This window comes from Limanda limanda, chromosome 20, assembly GCF_963576545.1.
Source record: "Limanda limanda chromosome 20, fLimLim1.1, whole genome shotgun sequence".
Taxonomy (NCBI): domain Eukaryota; kingdom Metazoa; phylum Chordata; class Actinopteri; order Pleuronectiformes; family Pleuronectidae; genus Limanda; species Limanda limanda.
Window position 1 is genome coordinate 16,075,086 of NC_083655.1, and position 23,196 is coordinate 16,098,281.

The 23,196-nt window shown below is 42.9% G+C and overlaps 1 protein-coding gene across 1 annotated transcript in view; it reads right to left on the reverse strand.

Moving 5' to 3' along the window:
• adarb2 (adenosine deaminase RNA specific B2 (inactive)) overlaps positions 1-23,196 on the reverse strand; it is a 192,161-nt gene that overhangs the window by 19,827 nt on the left and 149,138 nt on the right. Inside the window, exons 4-5 of the mRNA XM_061094080.1 lie at positions 10,986-11,100; positions 186-354 (exon numbers count right to left, since the gene is read on the reverse strand). Coding sequence (XP_060950063.1) covers positions 186-354; positions 10,986-11,100 — 284 coding nt within the window. The remainder of the gene's footprint in view (positions 1-185; positions 355-10,985; positions 11,101-23,196) is intronic.

Consider the following 23,196-nt stretch of genomic DNA (forward strand, 5'->3'; position numbering starts at 1 on the left):
TTCAGTACACATGATCAGCAAAGAACTTGGCTTTCCAGCCTATCGATCGACTACTTCTTCTCAGTGTAATCTGGCTATTTCAGGGCCTAAATACCACAGATGCATCAGGGCTGCAGAAAGTCAAAGTAAAGCACCATTAAAAATGCCTGTGTGTCTAAATATACCGCTGAAGATCAAGCTATTACCTCAAGAAGAGTTCAAGTTGAGAGTAGAGGAAGCGTAGCAGCGCTCTTCGGGCCGTGACTTCGGCGTGACAGTCATTGACCACCTGGCCCTGGTCACTCAGATACTCGCCGTTGATGCACTTGGTGCCCGTGGACAAGGCCACCACCTGGGCGTGCCTCAGGTCCAGTCCTGTGGAACACATACACAAAGACAAATGTTCCTGTCATCGGTTCCATTGACTGCATCGATTCCTCAATGCATAAGTTTAATAGCATCCGTCAGTGGTTAATAGCATGTCAGATTTAACAAGAGTAAAGTGGGAAACATCAGGGTGCTCAGATTATAAACGTAGCTGTTGTTTTTCTGTTCGTAATTTATGTTTTTATGCCGAATCAATAAGTGAATGGAACGGAGGTGTCACAAATGAATCCTTCCATCCATCCTTTGCGGGCCGTTGGAGGAGCTGGAGCCAGTCCCAGCTGACATTTGTCAAGAAGCGAAACCCTGGACAAGTCTCCAGAGTATCATAGCACCAACGTACAGAGACAAACAGCCATTCACTCTCGCATCCACACCTACGTACAATTAATTGTCCGCAGTTACCCTAACCCCAGTTTTCATGTCCTTGGACTGTGGGAGGAGCTGGAATACCCGGAGAAAACCCATGCAAACACATGGGGTACATTCAAGCTCCACACAGCAAGACAATAGTCAAACCGGGATTCAAACCAGGAACCTTATTGCTGTGAGACAACAGTACTAGCTAACCTCAATATCTAGATCATAGCTTAACATGTTTTAAAATATTCCTATAAAGTTTTCTTAAGCACTTTTCCAGAAATAAAGATAAAGGAAAATTGACTTTCAGGACGCATTAAAGCTCCAAAACTGTGCACATTTAAAATTGTATTGTCTTTCACAGCTTGGCCTAGGAAAGTAGTAATATAATTATATTGGATAATCCGTTATCTTGCCATGTGAAGCATTTTCATCAGGCCACAGACTGAGGTTGGTCACATCTCAAACACAGCTTCAAAAATCCAAAGGAAAAGAGAGCATAAGAGGAGACATCTCTGGTTATTGGGTTATTCCCATAACCACTGTTCTCAGAGTACCGTGAAGGAGCATCTCTCTCACACCAAACCATCCAGAATTAACCAGATCACCTTCACCTATAAACCAGGCGGACACTGCACCCACTTAGAGAAGCTTCACATCCAGTGGCACACTGGAGTGGGCTGAGTCTCAAGCCATTATTAACTCTGAAACACAAGCTCAACAGGTGCTCTTTGAGACTTTGTGGTCACGTTACAGATGCTGCAATCAACCAATCATGGACATAAAGTGGATGTGGCCTTGATCTACAACCGCTTGAGCTGTCCTCGTCCCGCCAACTTCGGTACATTTTAAAAACACACATCATATATATATTATTTGAGTATTTACAATAAGGGATAATTTAACCAGATGAGAAATGTCTCTTTGGTAACAGTAAAAAACATCTGGCACATAACAACTTGATGAATTAAGTGATTCTTTTTTTGAATACAAAAAAAAATGAAAAAAATGTAGGGTTAGGGTTCCATCTGTAATGTAGCAGATTAGAAGCATGAAATAGCATAAAATGGAGTGAAGCATGTGTCCGTAACAATAGCAGTACACCGTCTAGCTCACATGCTTAATCATTAATTTCATGGTTAATTGTCAGCTATTGCCTCCCTGACAATCAGAACCTGGAGAGTTCCAGATAACTCAAACGTTGGGAGACATTTCCACTGTGACTGGTGAAACAAGAGGAGAGATCGCAGATCACACGTCACGCCGCCTCGCCTCGCCTTTCTCTTTTCTCAGCGAGGATTCAGGCCAGCACCCGGCCGTGCGCGAGGCCGGCTGACTGACAGATAGACAGGGGTTGGGGGTGTTTGGATCAGCACGTTAACGGCATGCCATTCCTTCCTAGGCTGCCACAAATCTCTCCCATCGCCTCTGAAAGTCAGGCTTCGCTGGCTCCTGGCAGAACCGCGGGCGCCACCGGCCCCGCACAGGAGCTTTTATCTGCCTCGGCCCAGATGGCACTGTGGCGGTTGAGTCCTGACAAGGGGAGGAGGGCAGGGGAGGGAAAAGCTGAGGGAGGGAGGGTGGGATGTGCGGGGGGAAAAGAGCATATAGATGAAGAAAGGAAAGTCTGAGGTAAGATGGAACAAATTCAACTTTTTCTCAAAAAACTACAGGGAAAAACTTCCAATAGTTGATGGTATGAAGTGAGATTTACGTCCTGCGCTATTTGGATTATCAAACTTTATATTCTAGGACAGAATAAAACATTTTTATCAGGAGATTGAGATTATTTTTACATGTCGGCACATCTCATTCGTGTACAAATCATTTTGTTGGTTTTACTTTAATTCAGAAAAAAAAGTGTTTGCCCTGTTTTTTCTGAATTAATTAAAATAAAGAACACAGCAGAAATTTACTTATCCAGAAAAACAGGGCAAACATTTTTTCTCAAGGGAATGCATCAGGCTTCTGTCCTTAAACCTGCACTAACCACTCTTCGTTTTTCTGTGAATTTAATCTCTCAGTCTCTAGCAAACAAATTGCTTATCCATGCTTCCAGCAGATACTATATTAGGCAACGTCAACAGTAATTTGGAGTCTTGTTTCTGGGCAGATGATGGATGAGGCTCAGTTTAACCCTCAATGGCTTTTCAGAGCCTTTTCTCTGAAAACATATGTCTGGGACACTATGAGAGTGCTGAGAGTGAACCAGTCAACTTGTCTTCCTGAAGAAAACACAAAAACAATGAGCAAAAGAGGCAACAATGCTTAATTGAGCTGAGTGTGGTTTCGATTAACTGTTTATCCAGAGTCGGGTAAGTTTTGCCCAGGGTCCATTTTTAATCTGGCCTCTTTTCCCATCTACACCTGCTAAAATCTTTTGCTATCTTTTTTCTTGTCTTTTCTAAATGTTTGTGTCCCAGTGAAAACACGAAGAGGATGTGACATGAGCTGGACACCACTGCTAATGTGATTAGGTTGAAATCACATCTACAGGCAATGAAAGTTGTTTTAATTCCAGGAGTAAATGACATGTCTGTGTTTTTGTTCTGCTCAGACTCTGACCTCACCAGACTCTGTGGTTCTTTGTGTCCTTCCCCTACAATCCCTCTCTCTTCCCTCTCCTCATCCTCCTGCTCCTCTTTGTATGTTTGGAAGCTGATACTCAAACTGAAACCATTTAAATTCACACGGCCCCATCTTTATGACGATTTGATGACGTGTAACCACAGAGTAATATATCCTTAATTCTGATTCAAACTGAGCTTCATGAGAGGCTGCCAAGAAACCTTTCGACAGTCTTTTTTTTCTAAGTCAAAAGTCAAATAAAAACCAGAAGAAGCTATTCAGGATGAAACGTTTAAAAAATGTTAAGCCCATGCTGATATAAAATAATAATGGTTCTCTCATCGTATAAAGACAAATCATACAGCCATATAAATGTATGCATTTGAGTGTTTTACCATCCATCGCAGTATTGTGAATATATGTAATACTTATAATATACGTGTTTGTATAAACCGATTGTGATGATATAAGTACATCAGTATGTACTGTGTTAATCAAATATCCAATAATATAAAATAAACAGTTCCTTAATTTTTCCAATCAATACTATATAGAGGCTTTCATCTATATTCGCAGCATTATTTGAAATTATGACTGAGGGTTAGCAGAGAAAAAAACACAGTCTCAACCTACCGCTGCACAGACAACATTTAATATTTATGACTGTATAGTGGCATAAAAATCTCTATATCATGAGTTCAACAATTGGCATTCCCTGTAAGCATTACATTCCAATTCCTCCTCCACGATAAGGCAAGTTCAAAAAGGTAACAGACTCTCCCAATTTCATTCTCCTGCCTTTCCGTGCCGTTCCACTTTGCGATTGTTTAGATCAATTTTGCAGTGGATAATTTCTGCTGCGCTGCTCGCTACCCTGCCATGAAATTGGCACCGAGGTTGCCTTCAGTTTGCAGGAGAGAGGAGCGGAGGACAAGAGATGAGTGAAAGAGAGCGGGTGGAGAGCCAGAGGCGCTGTGCTGTTTTTAAACCAGGAATAATCAGCTGCATCGCATAAACACAAAAAGAGAGGGTCAAAAGGAACAAGGTAGAGTGGAGTCGAAGGCCTGAGGCGCTCTTCATAGACAGATACATCTGTTGATCAACGCTGATTCAAAGATGTCACAGCCTGGGATAACAGCACTGTCAAAAATCATGTACATCGCAAAGTGAGACCTGCGACCGCTCGCCCTGGAAACTGCTCTGTGCTCGATAATGTCAGTGGTCTTTTAACTGGAAGACAAAGCACACACGGCCTCACTATGGAGATTGGGTACCGAAATCTTATAACCACTATGGTTGATGCCTATGAGACCGGGTAAAAACTCAGATTTCGGTGCCTACTTTTGGTGCCTGAGCTCTTTGGTGAAATAGTTGCTAAATGGTGGAGGTTTGGCTGTATGTGAATGATTCCGACACCGCGTACAGGAAGAATACAAAAAACTTAATGAAGCACTTCGCGATGATGGGATACATTTGAAAGCAGAGGGATGCTCAGTGTTCACTTCTTATGGGACGACATGTTGAGCACACCCACCGGCAGTGAGGGCGTCTCCGGCCCGACGATCGAAAGACAACTAATTATGGGTTTGGACTTGGAGTATTTTGCTGTATTAAACACTGAAAGTGTTGTTTATTTATCAAAGTAGGTTAGGTTTTATTTATTTTGTTTTGTTGTTTTGCACACATGTGTATATTTAAATTAAGTATACCTGTTAATATTTGAGTTCAAAATATACCTTAGCATTCAAAAAAACAGTTTTATCCCTTTAAAAATAAATACTATATCCGCTTTGGCACAATCTAGGCACCTGTAGCGTTTTAAAAGGATTGATTTAGCACCAGTATCGGCAAAAACCAAAATGATACTCCAACCTCCTGTGTCCTCAGGAGGTTGGAGGTTCAATCCCTTTGTGGGTTTGTCCTGTCCGCATATGGAAGCATAGTGGAACAGGCCACTGCAGAATCGGGAGGTAGTTCCCACTCCATCCCTGTGTGGAAGTGTACAAGGAATGTTTGGGTGTGGGACGTGATAAGACGTGATAAGTCTATGCTAAGGGACATGTATTTACCCTTTTCTATAGCAACTCAGGAGGTAAAGACACCTTGACTGCACATGTCACATATTTTATTCACGTAACACTCTTGACACGACATGGACGACTGTTCCTGAGCCTGGTTGGAGTGAAAAGTGAAGTAGGGTGTGTGGGAACAATCAAGCACAGGGGTGCAATTTTCCCGTCAAGAAATAACTGGAATTAGCGCAGGCGGCATTGCCCCCCCCCCCCCCAAGAGGTCAAACGCGTGACCAAATTGCACTCATATTTAAAAACCCTATAATTAACACATTATCAGGCTTCTCAAGGCTAAATTGGCCAGTTTAATTTATTTAACGCTACATTATATTCAGCCATGAGGATTCTGGTTTCCTCTTGGGAGAAGGTTTTGTAGCAGATCCAGTCCAAACTGCCTCAGTCATATTTCTTTTTAAACAAACAAAGTAAGGTAATTTTATTATATCAGCACTTATGACTCAACTTGGTTCCTTCTAATGTACCCCTGCTTCCTACTGTGCCACAACACTATGCCCTGTGCACCAGCCCTGTGCACCATGGAGTGTGTCCTGTGCCACTTAGTCATGAAAATAGAGCCAAGAAGGACATTACGACCTCATGTGTCAAGTAAAACCTGAGGGAAATACTTTTTCTGAAACAGTTGCATCAGTTTTTTACGTCATAAAGCGAGTCAGCAGGTTTATCAAAAAAAGCTTCAACAAACACTCTGTGGCACCACTGCGTTTCTGCGTAATGGTGCACGGCCTCTACCACACAACACGTGTCCTGCACTTGCTGGTTCTCTGTCTGAATATTGAGGAAAATGGCCTGACCACTGAGGCTGCGTCACACTCTGTTACACAGCGCTGCAGCCGACTGGGAGCCAGTCGTTTAGGATGTTAACTTAAGAGAGAAAACCTACATCCATGTTTTGACTTCGGAGAGCAGATTACTGATTTCAAAGCGGCTGGTCTCCAGGGAAAACAAAATATGGTGGAATAAGTGATGATGTCAACGAGAGGCGCATGAAAGACCCAGGAAGAGTTAAAATCAGTTGGTATGTATTCAATATTACATCTCCATAGAATTGGGTGAGAGGAACACCAAGCAATCCTGGAGAGGTGAAGGGAGAGGGGTTGAGATGAGAGAGAGAGAAGAGAGAGAGCCAGAGAGAGCCAGACTGGCTGCTATAATGACAATAGTAGTGATAGTTAATGTTATTCACAATAGCAGCAGCAATGATTGCATCTACTAATAATAATAATATAGAGTAAATAAATTCCAGATAAGTTTTATGATGTTAAATAAAGTTGACCTTTAACATTTTGTATATAAAATGCCACTACTTTATTTTCATTTTATTCTATTTCATCCATTAGACATTTGTTAAAAAATTCATCACGTTAGCACATTAATTCTTTATGTTGTGAGATCACAAATGGGACGGATGGACAACCTGTTGCTGAGGTGGAGACATAAAATGGCTCCAGCCACACCTGGTAGACTCGGTCAGTGCCAACCAGTGAATAAATCCACAACCAGTATCTGGTATAATACAGATATCTACAAGGTAAAAGTCAGAACAATAGTTGCTGAGACTAATTTGAAATAATCGTGAGGAACCACAGGGAGTGTCGAACAAAAAAAAGACCCATATAAATGACATGACCATGAACTTTACCCTGCTCCATTATCACACACTGCAATGAAGAGACGTTAAAGAGCTATTATCACAATCCCTTTATTCTCATTGGTTATACAACAGGGGGGGAAATGCTTCCTAATAAGCCTCCCATTATCTCTGAGCGCCATAAAGCAGACTTTCAAACGTTTTCTTCCAAAGCAGAATGTGCTCTGAAGGTCAACTTTTAGTAAACTCATTTATATGCCATTTAGGTTGAGCTGCACAAATCCTATCTTTCATGTGGGTTTTCATCACAAGATTTTGGACGATTACGCTGAATGTCAGCCAGCGTGTGTCGTTTGAATCGCAGAAGATCTCTGAAAATGCTCAGCACTCACAGAGAGCGAGAGAGAGACAGGGAGGGAGAGAGATAGAGAGAGAGAAAACACATCTTGGCAAGAATAGAGAATTCACCCTGTTGAATCTTTATTAGCTTTAACAGGCAACTGCTCTGACATATAAGGGTTTCTTTGTGAAACGCTGCTGAAGCTCTCAAATCTCTCTCCGCTGCAACACACTCTGGGCACATCTCTGCTAATTTTTAAATATATATTTTTTTCGCCTCTCAGCAAGCTGTTTTGTTGCCGGATGTGATTACTGAACGTTAAAATTCGCAGCAGCCGGAAGAACAGATAAAGAGAAGAGAAGAATCCCTATTTGAAAAATGGATATGCAGACTAAGAACCATAGCTTAACCGCCATTTGTAATCAACTTGTTTGAAACCCTTTGCTCTCATCTCTCTCTTTGAGTCCCTGTGGTATTTCCTCCCACTCAGAGTCCCAATAAAAACCCTCAGAAGGAGGTTCTCTGGTCCCAACTGACAAACAAGTAAAAAAAAGGAAGGAATAAAGGAGGGATGGGCCGATGTTTCATGTAGATGTTCCTGATTTTTCATGTCTCCGAGCACATCTGAACATTGTTTACCATCTCCAGACACCCAGTGCTATCTCAGATCAATTCAAATGAGATTTTTCACAATATTTGACGATGTGTGCCTGTGGTTTACTTTGCCGTGCGCCTCGCCAAAAACTCTCAGGCTGGTGGTGAGGCTAATCTCGCTCAGGATGTGGCTCGACTGTCTCGGTGGGTGGAGGGGTGTGGGTGGATTGGGGTTTTCTGCTGTCTGTCCACGGTTCAAAGACGGACCCTGATTAATATTCGTGAGGCAAGAGCTGAGGCATGAGATACACAGAAAAAGACCTGAAGGAAAGGGAAAAGAGTTGGTGGGTGGGTGTGGTGGGGGGGGGAGAGAACGGGACTCCCCAGTGTTCCTGTCAAGTTCCGTTGTCTGACTGCACCGACGCCGGCCACCACACCGCCGCCGCCTCACTGCGAACACTTGGCAGCCCCACATCTGGATCTTTGAAGATAACGCGTGCTATAATAAACAAACAGAAGCAATTACTGGGAGGCAGGGGAGAGGAGAGGGATTGGATTAGGTCAGGATGAGCGCTGGTCTCACTGAAGTCTAAACTGATGAGCTGCAGCACTCCAAAGACTGTTGAGATACCAATCCCTCCTCACTGACCCCTGCAGCCCCACAGCCTGCAGCCACACAGGAAGATAAGACTCCTCCATGTGTGTGTGTGTGTGTGTGTGTGTGTGTGTGTGTGTGTGTGTGTGTGTGTGTCAACACTACACTTGTCTTGTATGGTCAGTTTTATGTTATGTCCTTTCCACAAAGTGCCGGCCTCATTATCATTTATTTATTTCTATTCTACATTGCTGCTGAAGCTTTTCACTTACAATATGGTTTCATTTCATGGGATAGTGAGGATTACGTTATGCTTCACACAGACAAATGGCTTGATAAGCTTCGTCATGGTCGACTCAGTCCATCATCTCTACTAATCTTACAAACAACCACTAAATTAGGAGCCAGTCTGGTGTTGGCAACCTTTCACATGCATGAATTACGTCTTTGATCGGTTAAATCTAAGAGAAAAGATAATGGTTTCAACAAAATGCTGTGTGTCAGTCTGGGGGGGAAGGAGTAGAAGGTGCTTTGCAATGTTGGGTCCACGGCGCCATCAGCACAGCCATCCGTGATCAAGCTGCTAACCTGAACAACCATCTGCCAGCATGTTGCATCACTCGCAGCTTGCGTGTCAGCCAACCAGCCAACCAACCAGCCAACCAACCAGCCAACCAACCAACCAACCAGCCAACCAACTAACCAACCAACCAGCCCCAAGCAATCAACCAACCAACCAACCAACCAACCAACCAACCAACCAACCAACCAACCAGCTAACCAGCCAACCAACCAACCAGCCAACCAACCAACCAGCCAACCAACCAACCAACCAACCAACCAACCAACCAACCAACCAGCCAATCAACCAACCTACCAACCAAACAACCAGCCAACCAACCAACCCCAATCAATTAATCAACCAGCCCCAAGCAACCAAGCAACCAACAAACCCTCTACAGCTATCACCATCAACAAACATCAGCCAGTTAAGAATAAGTTCAGCTGAACAGCATTTGGCATCACTTGCATGATGCCCACAAAACAACCAACTTGTCTGCTTCAGTAACTTCACCATAGGAAGCAACACAACACACACTTCAGTCTAAAACATCACTGGCTAACAACAACTAACAGTGGACTAGTACTTGCCACAAATAAACTTCCAAATAATCTGATAAGTATTTCTGAGTTCATTCAATTTAGCTCTATTTCTTTATCCTCTGGTCATGTGCTGGCTGGAGCTAATCCCAGCTGACAATGGACAGGAACACAACCTGACCCTTGACAGGTCAAATATCAGTTTTCTTCCAGGAAATAGCCACATGTTACATTTAAGTCCCACATGACCTAAGCTCTCGCCTTATCACGCCTGTTTGGCTTTACCATGACACCAAACATACACGTGAAGGCATTAGGACCTTCAATAGTGTCACAAACTCACAAACTGACTGATGCATGTCAACCCTTCTGTTTGTCTGCTCGCTGTTGAGTCTGCTTAGTACTACCAACTTGTACACACCTGTATATTGGACTTAGCAGAGCTCTTGTAACCATGGAAACTTTCTGTACTCACCGAACTTCTGCCTGTATGCCGAAGAGACCAACTTCGAGCTCTACAGATTGGTTCAGACAGGTGACTCAGTGCTTTTAACACCTTGGATTCTATCCCATGATTCCTGATGCCTGCCAACTTTGGAGGGAGTCACTGTTGCAGCTCAGTTAAGTTGGCAAGTTTTACATTTTGATTTAAATACTTTTATTTTAACTTTTATATTGGAGGCACTGTTGTAATACAACATAGAGACAAGCTGCACTCCTGCACTGTATCAGTATATTGTGGTAAGAGAGAAGGGGAGTGTGTGTGTTGGAGTTTGCGCATTCTACACGGGCTATTGTGTGCTTTATGTGTGGACTTGTGTTTGTGTGGGAGGCCCTGACGTAATGTGCAACAAACACCACACATGAAATATAAATGAAAGCATGAAAGATGAATGTTTGGTAATAACTCATTGTTTCATGCGGCAGGAGAGCAACGGAGAAAAGCTTCTTCCTCCTCCTCTTCATCGTCATTCCTCCAGCGTGTCACCCAGTCGGGTTTCAGATTAAGTTTTAAGTTGATCTAGTTAAGATTCCCTCTGTGGCATCTGGAACTCCTGTCAAGGCAGCCCGAGCACAGCGAGTCCAGCATGCAGTGGGGATGAGTGACACTCAAAACCATGTCTCAGTCTCCTCAGAGACTCTGAATAGTCAATAATTCATCAGGAAGATATACTCCCCTGCATGAGCTACAGCATGGAGAGGAAACTCGCTTTCTCTTCCAACCCCCAGTTTATCGTTTCTCTCTCAATCCAGGATTCCTACCCATTTCTCGTCCCCCCTCTGTCTCTCTCTTTTTTTTTTACCTCCCTCCCTCCCTCTGTCTATATTGCACCACTTCAATAATTCAAAGTCATATATAAAAGTCAATGAAATTTGCCATACCTTGGGTCATTACGATGCCTGCCAGGGATTTGTGTCGTGCGTGCGCAGGACTGCAGCCGCCCACCAGCGACCGGTACTTCTCCCTCACCAAGTGGAATATTGAATCGGCAAAGTCCTGCAAAACACAATTGCACCCTTAAATTCTATGAGACACAATCTGTGGAGGCTGACTTCACAAGTTTGTATTTTGCGGTTTGGTCTAATCTGCTCAGGTTACGAAGAGAGATTTTGTGCAATTAGCCCGAAGGTTAATTTACCTGTTTAAAAATCACTCGGATGTTCCCTATACATCATTTCTATTTGGTTTTCAACATTAAAATCCATTGTGTTGAGTACATACACATTAGAATGACTAAAACAAAGAACAAGGTTTGGTGACACCATGCTGTCAGAAATATTACCTGCCGTGAACTATCATTAAATATTAAATGAGTTATGACTAAAGCCATGACTGTTTTTAGAAAGTATTCATCTATTGCAGAGATTTTTTAATCTGAACTCGCAGCCTATGGGAAACACTTTATAGTTCTGGTGTAGAGGGAAATTAGACCACTTCGGTTTCACCCAGTGTAAAACTACCACTCTAGAGTAGCGTCAGAGTTAACAGTTTCATCACTTAAAGGTGAACCAAGAAACAGGAAATGTTGCACTTGGTATCTGATCTTGATAATGTGTGGATGATATAACCTTTGAAGTTTAACAACATTCAGAAATGCATGAGAGAGAACTATTGGTAAATAATACTGTTATGAATGGCAAATGGTTGAAACTGACTTCCGTTGACTTTCTTTAACATTAGTGATTGTTGTCTTTTGTTGAAACAATTTGCCAACACAGTGAAGCATTAACCTGTTTACAATGAAAACATGGACCCAAGAAGGAAACCTCATGAAGTTAGAACAAAGACGTGGTATACCTCCAAAAGGACGAACATGCATAAGATGTTGTTCTGTTCAAAACAGAGTAGGCAGAAATAACGTATGAATCAGATTAGATTACACTGTGGAGAAACAGTTTCCCATTTAACCCTGAATTTATTGATTAACTGCTGACATGATTCGACCACGAGGTTTAGCTCACTGTAAAAAACTGACAAACCTCTACAGTAAATTTAAAAATTTCATATTGCAAGTGAGATGTCTGGGTGCTCCAGTATATTTACACAGTGAAAGTATCAAAACAATTCATCCACAGAGAAATGCACACAGCTTGTATTCAGAAACTTCAGCCGAAAACAAACCATCAGAACATCCTTAGTTTGGTGAAACCACCCTGAGCTACGCCCCTAGCACAGCCCATCGGGACCCACAGTACAAATGAATATCACATCATATTGCATCAATAATAATAAAAACACAAAACTAAGTGGTCATTCTGTCACTTAACAAACTACATGAAAGAAAAGTGTGGGGGAAATACAGCCCAATCATTGAATATCAGCTCATATATCACTACACAGCCCTCATCGGGATAGAAATAGTAGACAACAACCGCTAAAGTCAATATTTTGTCTGAAACACTGGAACATTTTAGTCTGAATCCGACCCTGTGTTTGGCTCTTTTCAATACTGACTGACATTTGTGGGTTAGGGATCCCCCGCTGGATTCATCGCGAGCAAGTTGGGCGGTTTGATGAGTAAAAAAACAAGTAAAAAACAAATATCTCCCGAGGGAAAAGAGGTGACACAAAATATGTCCCTATTCTTGTGCGATTTTATAGTGCCACAAAGTTACATTTACTGCCAGCTTTTTCCGCAGCGTAGTAAATATTTGTGTTTATTAGCTGTTTATCTATTCAGTTGTGCCAACACGTCTCCCCAGTTATCCAGTACCTCACACTGTTCAACAGATGCTGATGGATCACATCTGCACCCCTCCCGACCTTTAATGCTCTCTCCTCTAGTGGTAATTAAGGGCTTAATCTCAGAGCGGCCATCACTCCAGCCGTAGAACATAAGTGGATCACTGGGAGATGGCACCGGAGTGGCAGCAGGGTGGGCCTTTTTGGACAGATTGAGCCCCCGGTAGCTAAGAGGACATCCACAGATGCCACATGACAGACGAATGGAGAGAGAGAGAGAGAGTGAGAGAGAGAGAAGGAGGGAGAGAGATTAAGGGTGAAAAAAAGACACACGGAGGAGAGATCGGCTGAATTAGCGAGCATATTGCACATTAGAGCCCTCGTCAGGCTGTTGAACGCTCTCACAGTTGGGGCTGGCGGTGGAGGTGCTCACAGCTTGTGCGATGGGGGGTGTTGTGTCTGTCCATGTGTATGTATGCACACGATCCAGGATTTTTATCTCACTGTCTTTAACACGGGGAACTAGGGCGTTAGCCTTGGAATGCCCTCTCCGAGCATCCCACTATACGATGGAATTCTTTGTGGCATTCATAATAGGAATAGGCCCTAACATGCATCAGCGAAAAGGAAAAGTCTTTCACTATTTGTAGATGCCATAAAAACCTTTTGTCAAAGATGTACGACTCCACCAGGATATCACACAGTCAAGTTTCTGAATTTCGCCCATAGTAACAGGACTGTTTAATTATGGATGTTCAGCCCACAGGGGTCCACGCTGTAGCTGTTTTACATAAACCTTAATAAATCCCCTGATATCAGCAGTGATCAATCGATTCCATTTTATTTCTATAGCCAACATTCACAAATCACAGTTTCATTATATACAGGGCGTGTATCAGTAAGTAGTATTCTTAAAGGACATGTCCAGGTTTAAGAGTCTGTTTTAAAGCGAATTGTTTTTACTGATGTAGTCATTCCTCCTGCTCATACTTTTGCTTCAAAATGCATATTCAGTGGTCGGGGACAAAAACAGTTTATCTGCAGCTAAAATGGTGGTTCAGCTGTCTGCTTTTATTAACTTCAACTTTTAAGACATATTTGCACAGAGGGAGAACTGTGGAGAGTGTCACCCGTCACTTTACCAGAATTACAACCTCATCAACCTTTTAAGCTGAAGGAAATATGGACCCAGTCTCTAATTTTATTCCTGAGTCCTGGTGGTGTTGAATAATGTCAAAAAATTTGCTTGAGTAAAACATTATGTTGGAACAGTGAAGGTCACCTTTGACCTTAAATATAAACTAGACAAGATCAGATCAAATTAAGTTAAATGTGATTGATCCCATCCTTTGGAAATCCCCTTGTTACAATAGGAGACGGGTCAGAATGAAGTAGATTAGAGAACATAAATACAAAATATGTACATAATATACACCCTTCACCACAGAAAAAATATTGTGTGTTAAGAACAAAGTAAAGTAAGTAAAATGCAGTGGTACAGAATGGTTGCACAATAATGCAAAATAGCATCATTTTATGCAATTCGTGTTTTTGTAGGAAAGATTATCATAATTAAGTTTAAGTGATCATTTCTGTGTCAATTGGCCAAATTACATTTTGTCCTTTGATCTCTAAATTCTAATCAGTTATCCTGTGTCCTGATAAGCATTTGAACCATATCTGAAGAAATTCCCTTAAAAGCATATATTCGGAAGACGTGAATGGTGGATGGAAAACCTGAAAACTCGTCTGGCTTCCGCTGACACCGGTAAGGCTTCTTTTTTTGTTACTTTTATCTGATTTATATCATTTTAAATTTAATAACTCTGTCCTCTGAAGAAGTCACCTTGGACTCTCAAGTATTTCTTTTCCTTTTTTCTTTAGCCCATTTCACGCTTGCACCTCCATATTATCTTCTTACTTTTATTCTAAGAGACTAAACTATTAATTGATTTTTCCAAACAATAAGCGACAGACTCATTTGTGACAATACAGAACCCTATCACTAATCAATGGTTTGTGCCTATAAAGTAAAATCCTGTAAACCTCCTGATGAGGAAAGAGAACTAAGAGCAGCTTTGTTTTTAGATCACTCAGTCGTACCCTGAACTGGAGCATGAGGAACAAAAATGTGGAAGGAAAAAAAAAACAGCCTGGTTCTTTGTACCTGAAAGTGACATCCAATTAATTCTAACAGAATCCTGCTGGGCTTGGCAGTGTCAGCTGGTGTCGGTCACAGTCTCAACCCGGAGTCAAGTCCTCCATCCCTCCTAAAGGCCTTTTCATTGATGACATTACCGAGGTGAGAGAAGGGGCCAGCTCAGAAAGGCCCGGAGAGCAAAGGTGGAATAGACCCTGGCAAACGGCCCAGCTCTTTGTCCCTCCCTCCTCCATCCTGCCTCCTCCTCCTCTTCTTTTGTTCCCTCTCCTCCTTCACCTCTCTGTCCATTCATATTTCCTCCTTTTGTCTTATCATCTTTTAAAGTCCGACTCCCCGGACGCTTGTTGCCTTTCATTCTTTCTCCTTCCCTTCAACCATCCTGCCTCCTCTTCATCTTTCCCCTCCTCCTCCTCTGTTGTCACATTTCTCTCTCATGCTGGTTTGTGATAGAGGGCAGTGTAGAGCAAATCTGAGCCTGTTCTTTCTTCCTCCCATCAGATGCAGTGAGCAAACAACATCATCTACATCACCTGACACAATGGCAAATTCGGCTGTGATTTTCAATCCACGACTCTCACTGTTCCCTCATCATTTTTCCCCTACATACAGCGCAGCATCAGAGTGCCACCTTCAGTGTGGGCCTAATGTGGCAGAAAAAAGGGGCCAAGGATCACGCTCCCTCCGTCAGACAGAACATCGGTGCTGCACAGCGAGGGGAGGTGCCGGCGTGAGGCTTGGTGGCTTCCTCCTGGACGAGCATCAAGGTTATCGCCACTCCACTGCAGCTGCATCTGGGAATTTGCTCCGTATAAACCGGTTTCAGGTAACTGACGTGTAGCTGCAGTTGGAAAACGTCTCAGGTAGGAGGTGCTCGCTGTGAAAAACTGCTGCGGTGGCTCTTGTGCTGCTCATCCCCACCTGGCGTCGTTCCTGCATTAGTTCTGACCAATTTACTAAGCAATTCCTGTGGGCCTCCTCAGGGCAGAGAAAGCAGCAGCAGTTATTTTGTAAATGCCGCAGCTGCAGTGGGGGACGGTTATCGCAGCAACTTCCCAATCAGCCTGGATGTAAAAGCAGAGAGCCACATTCAAACTGATCCACTGGCCTTCGACTCCCATTAAATACTGATTGCTATTAGGTGTGGATGCAACCAGGAGCCTTCGAGACAGACAGACAGACACCTGAAAGTGCTGCATGTTGACAAGATGTAAATGCATTGCTCACACATATGCATCTTTATGTCTTCATGTTCGTGAACAGGGTCCATCATCTGTCAGTGAGAATGACAGCTACAGGTGCACTTACATCAGCTACTGTAAGTGCAGATCCAAGGATTTAAATACATGATGATTTTATAAATGGCTGATATCTGATCAGTTTAAACACAAAATGATTAACACAGGTGAGAATGATGATCTAAAACTGTTCTGGCTTCTGCTCCATTAATGATTCATCATTTTCTTGGTGTTGTTTATCATTCAATATAAGAACTTATATATAGAACTTCTGTTTTTTCTGAACATTTTGGCAGTAAAATCCCACTCATGATTTTTATCTTGAAACATTTAAAAGTATGTGTGTGTGTTGCTGTGGATGGCACCTCACAGCAAGATGGCTCTTTGCTTGAATCCCTGTTCAGCCAGGGTCTTAAGTTTGCATGATTAGCCCACGTCTGAGTGCTCCGGCTCCTCCCACAGTCCAAAGACAAGCAGCTTAGGCTAATTGGATACTCTAAATAGCTGTTTGTCTCTGGGGAACTATCCAGAGTGTATCCCATCTTTTGTAATCCTTAAAGCGTAAGCGGTAAAGATAATGGACGGATGTGTCAATGGGACATTTCTACATTTGAATCCAATGCAAATTCATTACCAGCTACCAAGAGGCAAGACGAGGCAATTTATTCATAGAGCACCTTTCATGCACCCAGGTAGATTAAGGGTTGGCAGCCAAACATTTGTGCCTGGTATTCTGCTTAATAAACTACATAAACCCAAAAGTAGAGGGTCAGTTTCTTTCTTACACTTCACAAACACATCACACACACGCACACACACACCTCGTCATCATGTCATTGAGTGTGGGAGATGCTGGGCTAGCAGAGGTTCCCATAACCATTGGCTCAGATCGTGACTGGGGTCTTTATTTGGCTCAACTGCAGAAGGTAAAAGGAAGGCTTGTAATTGAAGAAGAAAGACACACACAAACACACACACACAAACACACACACACACACACACACGCAAACACACACACACACACTGAACCAGATGAGGAAACAATAACTCAAGTTGATGACAACAATTCTTGCTATGGTCAGTGCAATACACTATAAAAGAACAGAACAGGGAACTGGCAACTTTTTTAACATTGGCTGGCTGCTGGAAAACCAAAACAAGAAGCTGAAAGAAGCTATAAAGCTCCACAGAGCTGAGATGAACTGCTGGAGAGTTTGGGGGAGCTTGTGTATCCACCTAGTCTTGAGACTCATTGTGAATATAAAACACAGATTTAAGCTGCTTTCAGTTAAAAAAGTTTTAAAAATGGGAGTAAAAAGCTTTGGTTACGCTGTTCTGGTTGTAAAAAATATTTTTGAGAAACTGCGAGTGCAGAAAACAACGATAAGAATCTTCAATACATTGCAGGCCTATTTTCTTTATCTGTCCATCCATCCATGAACCACTCCCTCTCTACCTTGTCTTCCCTCCACCCCCTTTTCCCAACTGCTTGTGCACGTGTACAGTTTGGCATCTCTCCCTCCACGGTAACGCAGAATGTCACCAGCAATCCTCCCGCTGCCTTTCCTCTTGTGTCGATATTGAGCATGAAACACAAAATGTCATCAGGGAAATTTTCTCCGCTGCTGCCTGACCTAGAAGTCTGTGCATGCTGGCAGAGGTGTTGGTATGAGTGTGAATGTGTGTGTTCTGTGTGTGTGTGTGTGCGTGTGTTCTGTGTGATGTGAGAGAGAAAAATAAAAGCTCAATTGTATAATTTATCAGTTTGTCGCCAAAGCCCCAAAGGGAAAAACGATGACTCCAGATTCATCACTGGTTGTATTTTAAAGCTCTCTATAATGTTCTCCATATGCACACATCATACCTCAGTTAACCTGGAGAAACATGGAGAGTTGAACCGAGGCAGCTGCGTTGGGCGAGTTCATGTGAGTCGCTCCTTGATGAACATCACTGTTCGTGTTTGGGGGGGGATGAGAGCTGGATTTAAAACCACCCTCAGGAAAAAACACACACACACACGCGCTCACACTTCGACCCCCAACCCTCACCACCTTATCACCCGCCTGCAGAGCTGCCCAGGCAGCATAAAAACGGGGCCAAGTCTTATATTTCTTTATAGAGGTATTTAACAATTCATTCTCCCGAGTTTTAATAGTGTCTGCCCTCTGCCTAGATATCTTTCCCCCTCCACCACCGCAACCCACCATCACTAGCCCACCCATCCTTCTCTCCAGCCCTCGCCTGCCACCAAGCATGAGGCTTTTGAAAATGGATATCTATTCATGTGTTGGAGGCGTTGCCTCTGGGGGCTTTTTAGATTCTCAAAAATGCTCGACAGCGAGACAGACTTATAGCTCTTGTTTGTTCCCCGTGTGACACGTAGCATCTCACTCACTCCGAAAACATTTTGCTCCTTCTCTTGCTGTCCTATAGATCTCTTACCACAAGAGGACAAAAAAGAAAGAAACAAATATACTGCATATTTCAGTGCTGTTACTGTTGGGATCTCCTTTCAGCATTTGATCTGTTGTGTTGCCTTTCATCGACTGTACAAGATGCCGTTGTGTCACGTGATCACAACAAAGTGTCACCCAGAGAAGTTGAACTGTGCACAAATTTGGAGAGCGCCGCGAAACCCTCCAGCCCTTCGCCTCGAACTACATTCAACCTTTGCTCGTGTGATGGCCAGATGGCCCTGCAGCCTGTGGAGCAGATTCCTCTCAGGTTGTGTGTGTGTGTGTGATTGTGCGCGTGCTTGTGTGTCAAATTCTTTTGCCTGAACAGCAGGGCTTTGCCAGTCAGATCAGGTGGCCGGCCTGCACCATACGGCCGAGAAGGATGAAAGAGGTTTTTTTTTCGCTTTCAAACCACATGCTTGATGTTGGCGAGCGAGAACAAAGCCACATGAAGGAGCGGCAGCGAGGGCGCGAGTGGCAGAGATTGTGCAATTGATCTGTCTCTGCCACAGCTCGCGCCACAAGCTCTCCCCGGTGCGGGTGAGAGTGGAAGGAGGCGGGACGCCTAGCCACAGGTTTCCGACAGCAAGGCAGAGCTCAAGCGGAGATTCCTCGTTAGGCTTGAAAAGGTGGGAACCAAGATGATAAGCCCCGGTACACGTGGTGAGGATCAGAGTCGAGGATGAGCTACCACAATGGATGACAGGCTCATCCAAAAAGCAAGGACACCACTTCCTAGTGATGATGCTAAAAATAGAAGAGGATCATTATTTCTTTCTCATTCTCCACTCGGGGCCACAATCAATCCCTGTGGCCCAGTTCTTCTGCAAGGAAACATGCAACCTGTGCAGAGAAATACACGATAAAAAGCCCCACCCAACTTGGAGGATACAACACGTAGATTTGTAGTCATGTTCGTCATGAGGCTGGTCAGCTGGTTCACACTTTAGACCAAACTGTGCAGATATTCATGGTTCCCTGAGGAAGAATAATACTGAATGTGATGATTCTTTGACTGAAGTGCACTACAATTAAGTTCAGAGAGAAACAAGACGATATAAATGAGATGGCTTGTCATGAAATGTGGTTCAAACCTTCATATCCCCATCAGTTAGAATTGTTATCTTTGCTGTGCTTAAGTTTGCTGACTCTCCTTTATGTGACATCTTTAGGTAAAAATCTGTGCAAATTAAAATACCTACAGAACTTTCCCATCAGTCCATAGACTGTTAATAAAGATAGACGACGTGACGGCTCCACAAAAGAGAAGCCAAAGCATCTCAGTGGTCCCCTGGTGGCTGGCTGCAGTAGAGGTCGTAAACCCTACCTTCTCCATGTTATTGGATTTGAAATGGAAACAAGTCAAGTGAATGCAGGAATTTTTTTTTCACTTGCTTTAACATGATGAGATAAGGCGTTTGTTTGTCATAAAAAATCAGGCATATTTAGAGGAATGGTATTTATGAATGTGTGCAATTTGGTAAAGAGACAAATACAAATCCAGATCTACTGAATTGAAATGTGGTATAGTAAGGGGGACGTTGGGCCTTTGGACTATCAATTATTTCTGGTAAATTCGGTTTTAATTAATTATTTGATGATAAACAGTAAAATCCGGGTGGAACGCCGTGATTTACAAGTGAGCCTGAATCGCAACTTGTCGAGCACGTGCATTGACAGGAACTCACACCTCCCTGCGCGGATTTAGAGTTATTCTGGCTTCTGGATAGATGTTGAGACACATCGTCCATCTTCATCCGCCTCGGCTGTAAGCTGTGTAAGCACTAATTATCTATTGTCAGCATGCTAACATGCCAGAGTGAATATAGGATGAACATGGTAAACATCATACTGGGTACATATCCCAGTGTTGGCCTGCTGATGCTGGAGTCTTGTTAGAGAAGCCGATTCTGATTTCAGGCCCATGTGAACATTAAATACCCACATGTTAGATTCCTATCAGAGCAACCCTGTAGAAATCACTGCAGCCTGTTGTCAGCTTGTCACTGTCACACTTTTCAAACAAAACCAAAAAAAAAACACTGCCACGAGAAAGAAGTGGAGTGACAGACAGATGTTTTATCTGTGCAGGGAACATATGTTGTAGCGCACGTCCAGCAATTCACGGGAAACATCAAACTCAAATGAATCAGTAAGATCCAAACTTTGGTCACAGCTTACTTCATATGCCTGCTGATTGGTTACATCTGCTCAAAGCCACTAATGCTCTTAAGCCTAAATCCAAACATTAATTTGGGAAATGAGACCCCAGCATTCAAGCCAAAACGAGCTGAAGCCACTGAATCATAACCACCAACCGCAGATGTTAAGCGCGACTGACTCTAAAACTCATTATCAGTCTAAATTCTCTTCATCTGATCAAACAAGCTCAGCCAGTTTCGACAACATCAACGCTATCAGCGCCCGGCCCATCTGCAGCGCCATGTTTGGTGCTGTTGTCACCTGGAAACCGTCCTCGCCAGTTCCCCTCTGAATGACTTTGCTTTGCCTCAAGAGGACGACGGTATCGTTACAGTGTTTATTCCACTGATTGAGGTTTTAAAAATCAGACATTAGCCACAGGGGCAAAAGTTAATCTGCAGTGTCAGATATGAGACGCATTCACAGGTGAGATCATTGATGAAAGTGTCCTCATCGACATGTAGGAGAGTTACTAGGTGGAATTCTGTTACGTTTGACCCCTATTTCAACACAGCAGTGGAAAGTAAAAATGGTTTATAATAGAGAAAGTAAAGTCTGCATTTTGAGTCCAGCTCCATGTCCTTCCATCTATTTCTGTTATTTAAAGGGATCGAACAGTTCGCCAATGATGTAAAATGAAATCTGCAAAAATTCAGGTTGATATAATAATAATAGTATGGAAAATTAAAGAAACGCTGATTTGTTATGTGTCGCCTTAATGTTTAATAGAAGTCTCATTGCTATTGGCAATTTTACTGGGAACTTTGTTTACCTCAGATTCTAAATAACTAAAGATAAAGCTTAAGTTGATGTTTTTCATAGTTAACAGCTCTTCTGATTAGATTTGATTTAAATGTCAAGCAACTTATGTCCGATGAACTGATGGGACTGAACCTGACGAAGGAGCATTACAACATGGATAGTTGCATTGGAAGGATTGTATGAAGTAATGTTCCAATTCAATTTCCATGAACACGAATCAAATATTGTGTTCATTAATAATTATTCAATTTATGTTCCTAATGATCAGTTTTAAAGGTATGATTGCTAATTTCATATCTTATTTGTTGAAATCCTCTTCATGTCCCGATAGCCATCAATAAATAAAGTAATCTGACAATAGAAGAAACAAACTAAACTGGGGCCTGGCATTTGCACCGAATGAAATGATGTTTCTCTTGTGGCTCTTTTAAATCCCATCTGCACTGGTTTCCCCTTAGAAGCTGACCTTAGGAAACTCAAAGGAACACATGATCCTCCTCTGCTAACATGTCTGCAGAACCCTGCTGTTAACTGGATATGCAACACGGTGAGAGGCGCAGGCTGGAAACACGGATACATGCAAGATGAGACGCATGTTTGGAGTAGAATGCGTTGAATCTGCTCCTGAAAAGCAAATCGGAAATAAGCAGTAAATCTGGTCCTAAGAATTTCATTTAGTCTTCTTTTAGGTTTCGCCTAACAAAGGCATTATCCCACATTAGATTTTAATGGGCTTTTATGGCCTTTATTGGGTAGGACAGAAAAAAAACGGTGTTAAAAGGGAGGGCAGAGAGAATGGGGGAAGACATGCCGACCAGGTGAGCTATACGCCGCACCTCCATTACATTTTGCTATTCGATTAAACCATGGAATGGTTACTGTAATTACAAATGCAATTATGTTGCATTTTCCACGCAGTGTCAAGTGTTTTTTTCTTGAGATTTGAAATCCCACACGCAGCGTCTCTTGATTTAGTGGAGTTCTGTCATTTAAAAGATTATTTTATGACACATTTGCTTTACTGAGCAGTTTGTATTTAAGTCTACACTAAAAGCCTCCTCATGATTCCGTTTTTAAAATATGCAAGAGGTGAAAGAGAGAAAGAGAAGGAAGAGGGGGAAAAAAAACGTCTGGAGTACGTCTGAGTCGTTTCGGTGTAAATCCCCTCTGATTAACCTCCACAGCGGAGATAAAAGCAGCGATATGCCTGAAACGACTTAATAATGTCAGACGCGGTGTAAAACACACACCAGCGGCTTTATACATTATGCACCAAAGGCCAGCAGAGGGACTCCTGCGAAAAGATAATTTTACCCACCACCGAGAGAGAAGAGGGAGAGGGAGAGGAGGGGCTGAGAGCAAGGCACTCGGAGGCCACGAGGAAAAGAGAAGGGGCGAAATGAGAGGGTCAGCGATGAGGATTTAACAAGAGTCTATCATCCACAGTGCGTAGCTGACTAAGAGAGGATGGAGGAGGAGGAGGAGGAGGAGGAGGAGGAGGAGGAGGAGGAGGAGGAGGAGGAGGAGGAGGAGGAGGCCACTCCAAATGCCCCTGAAGGCTGTTCAAACAACTTCCATTAATCTGCTCGGGATT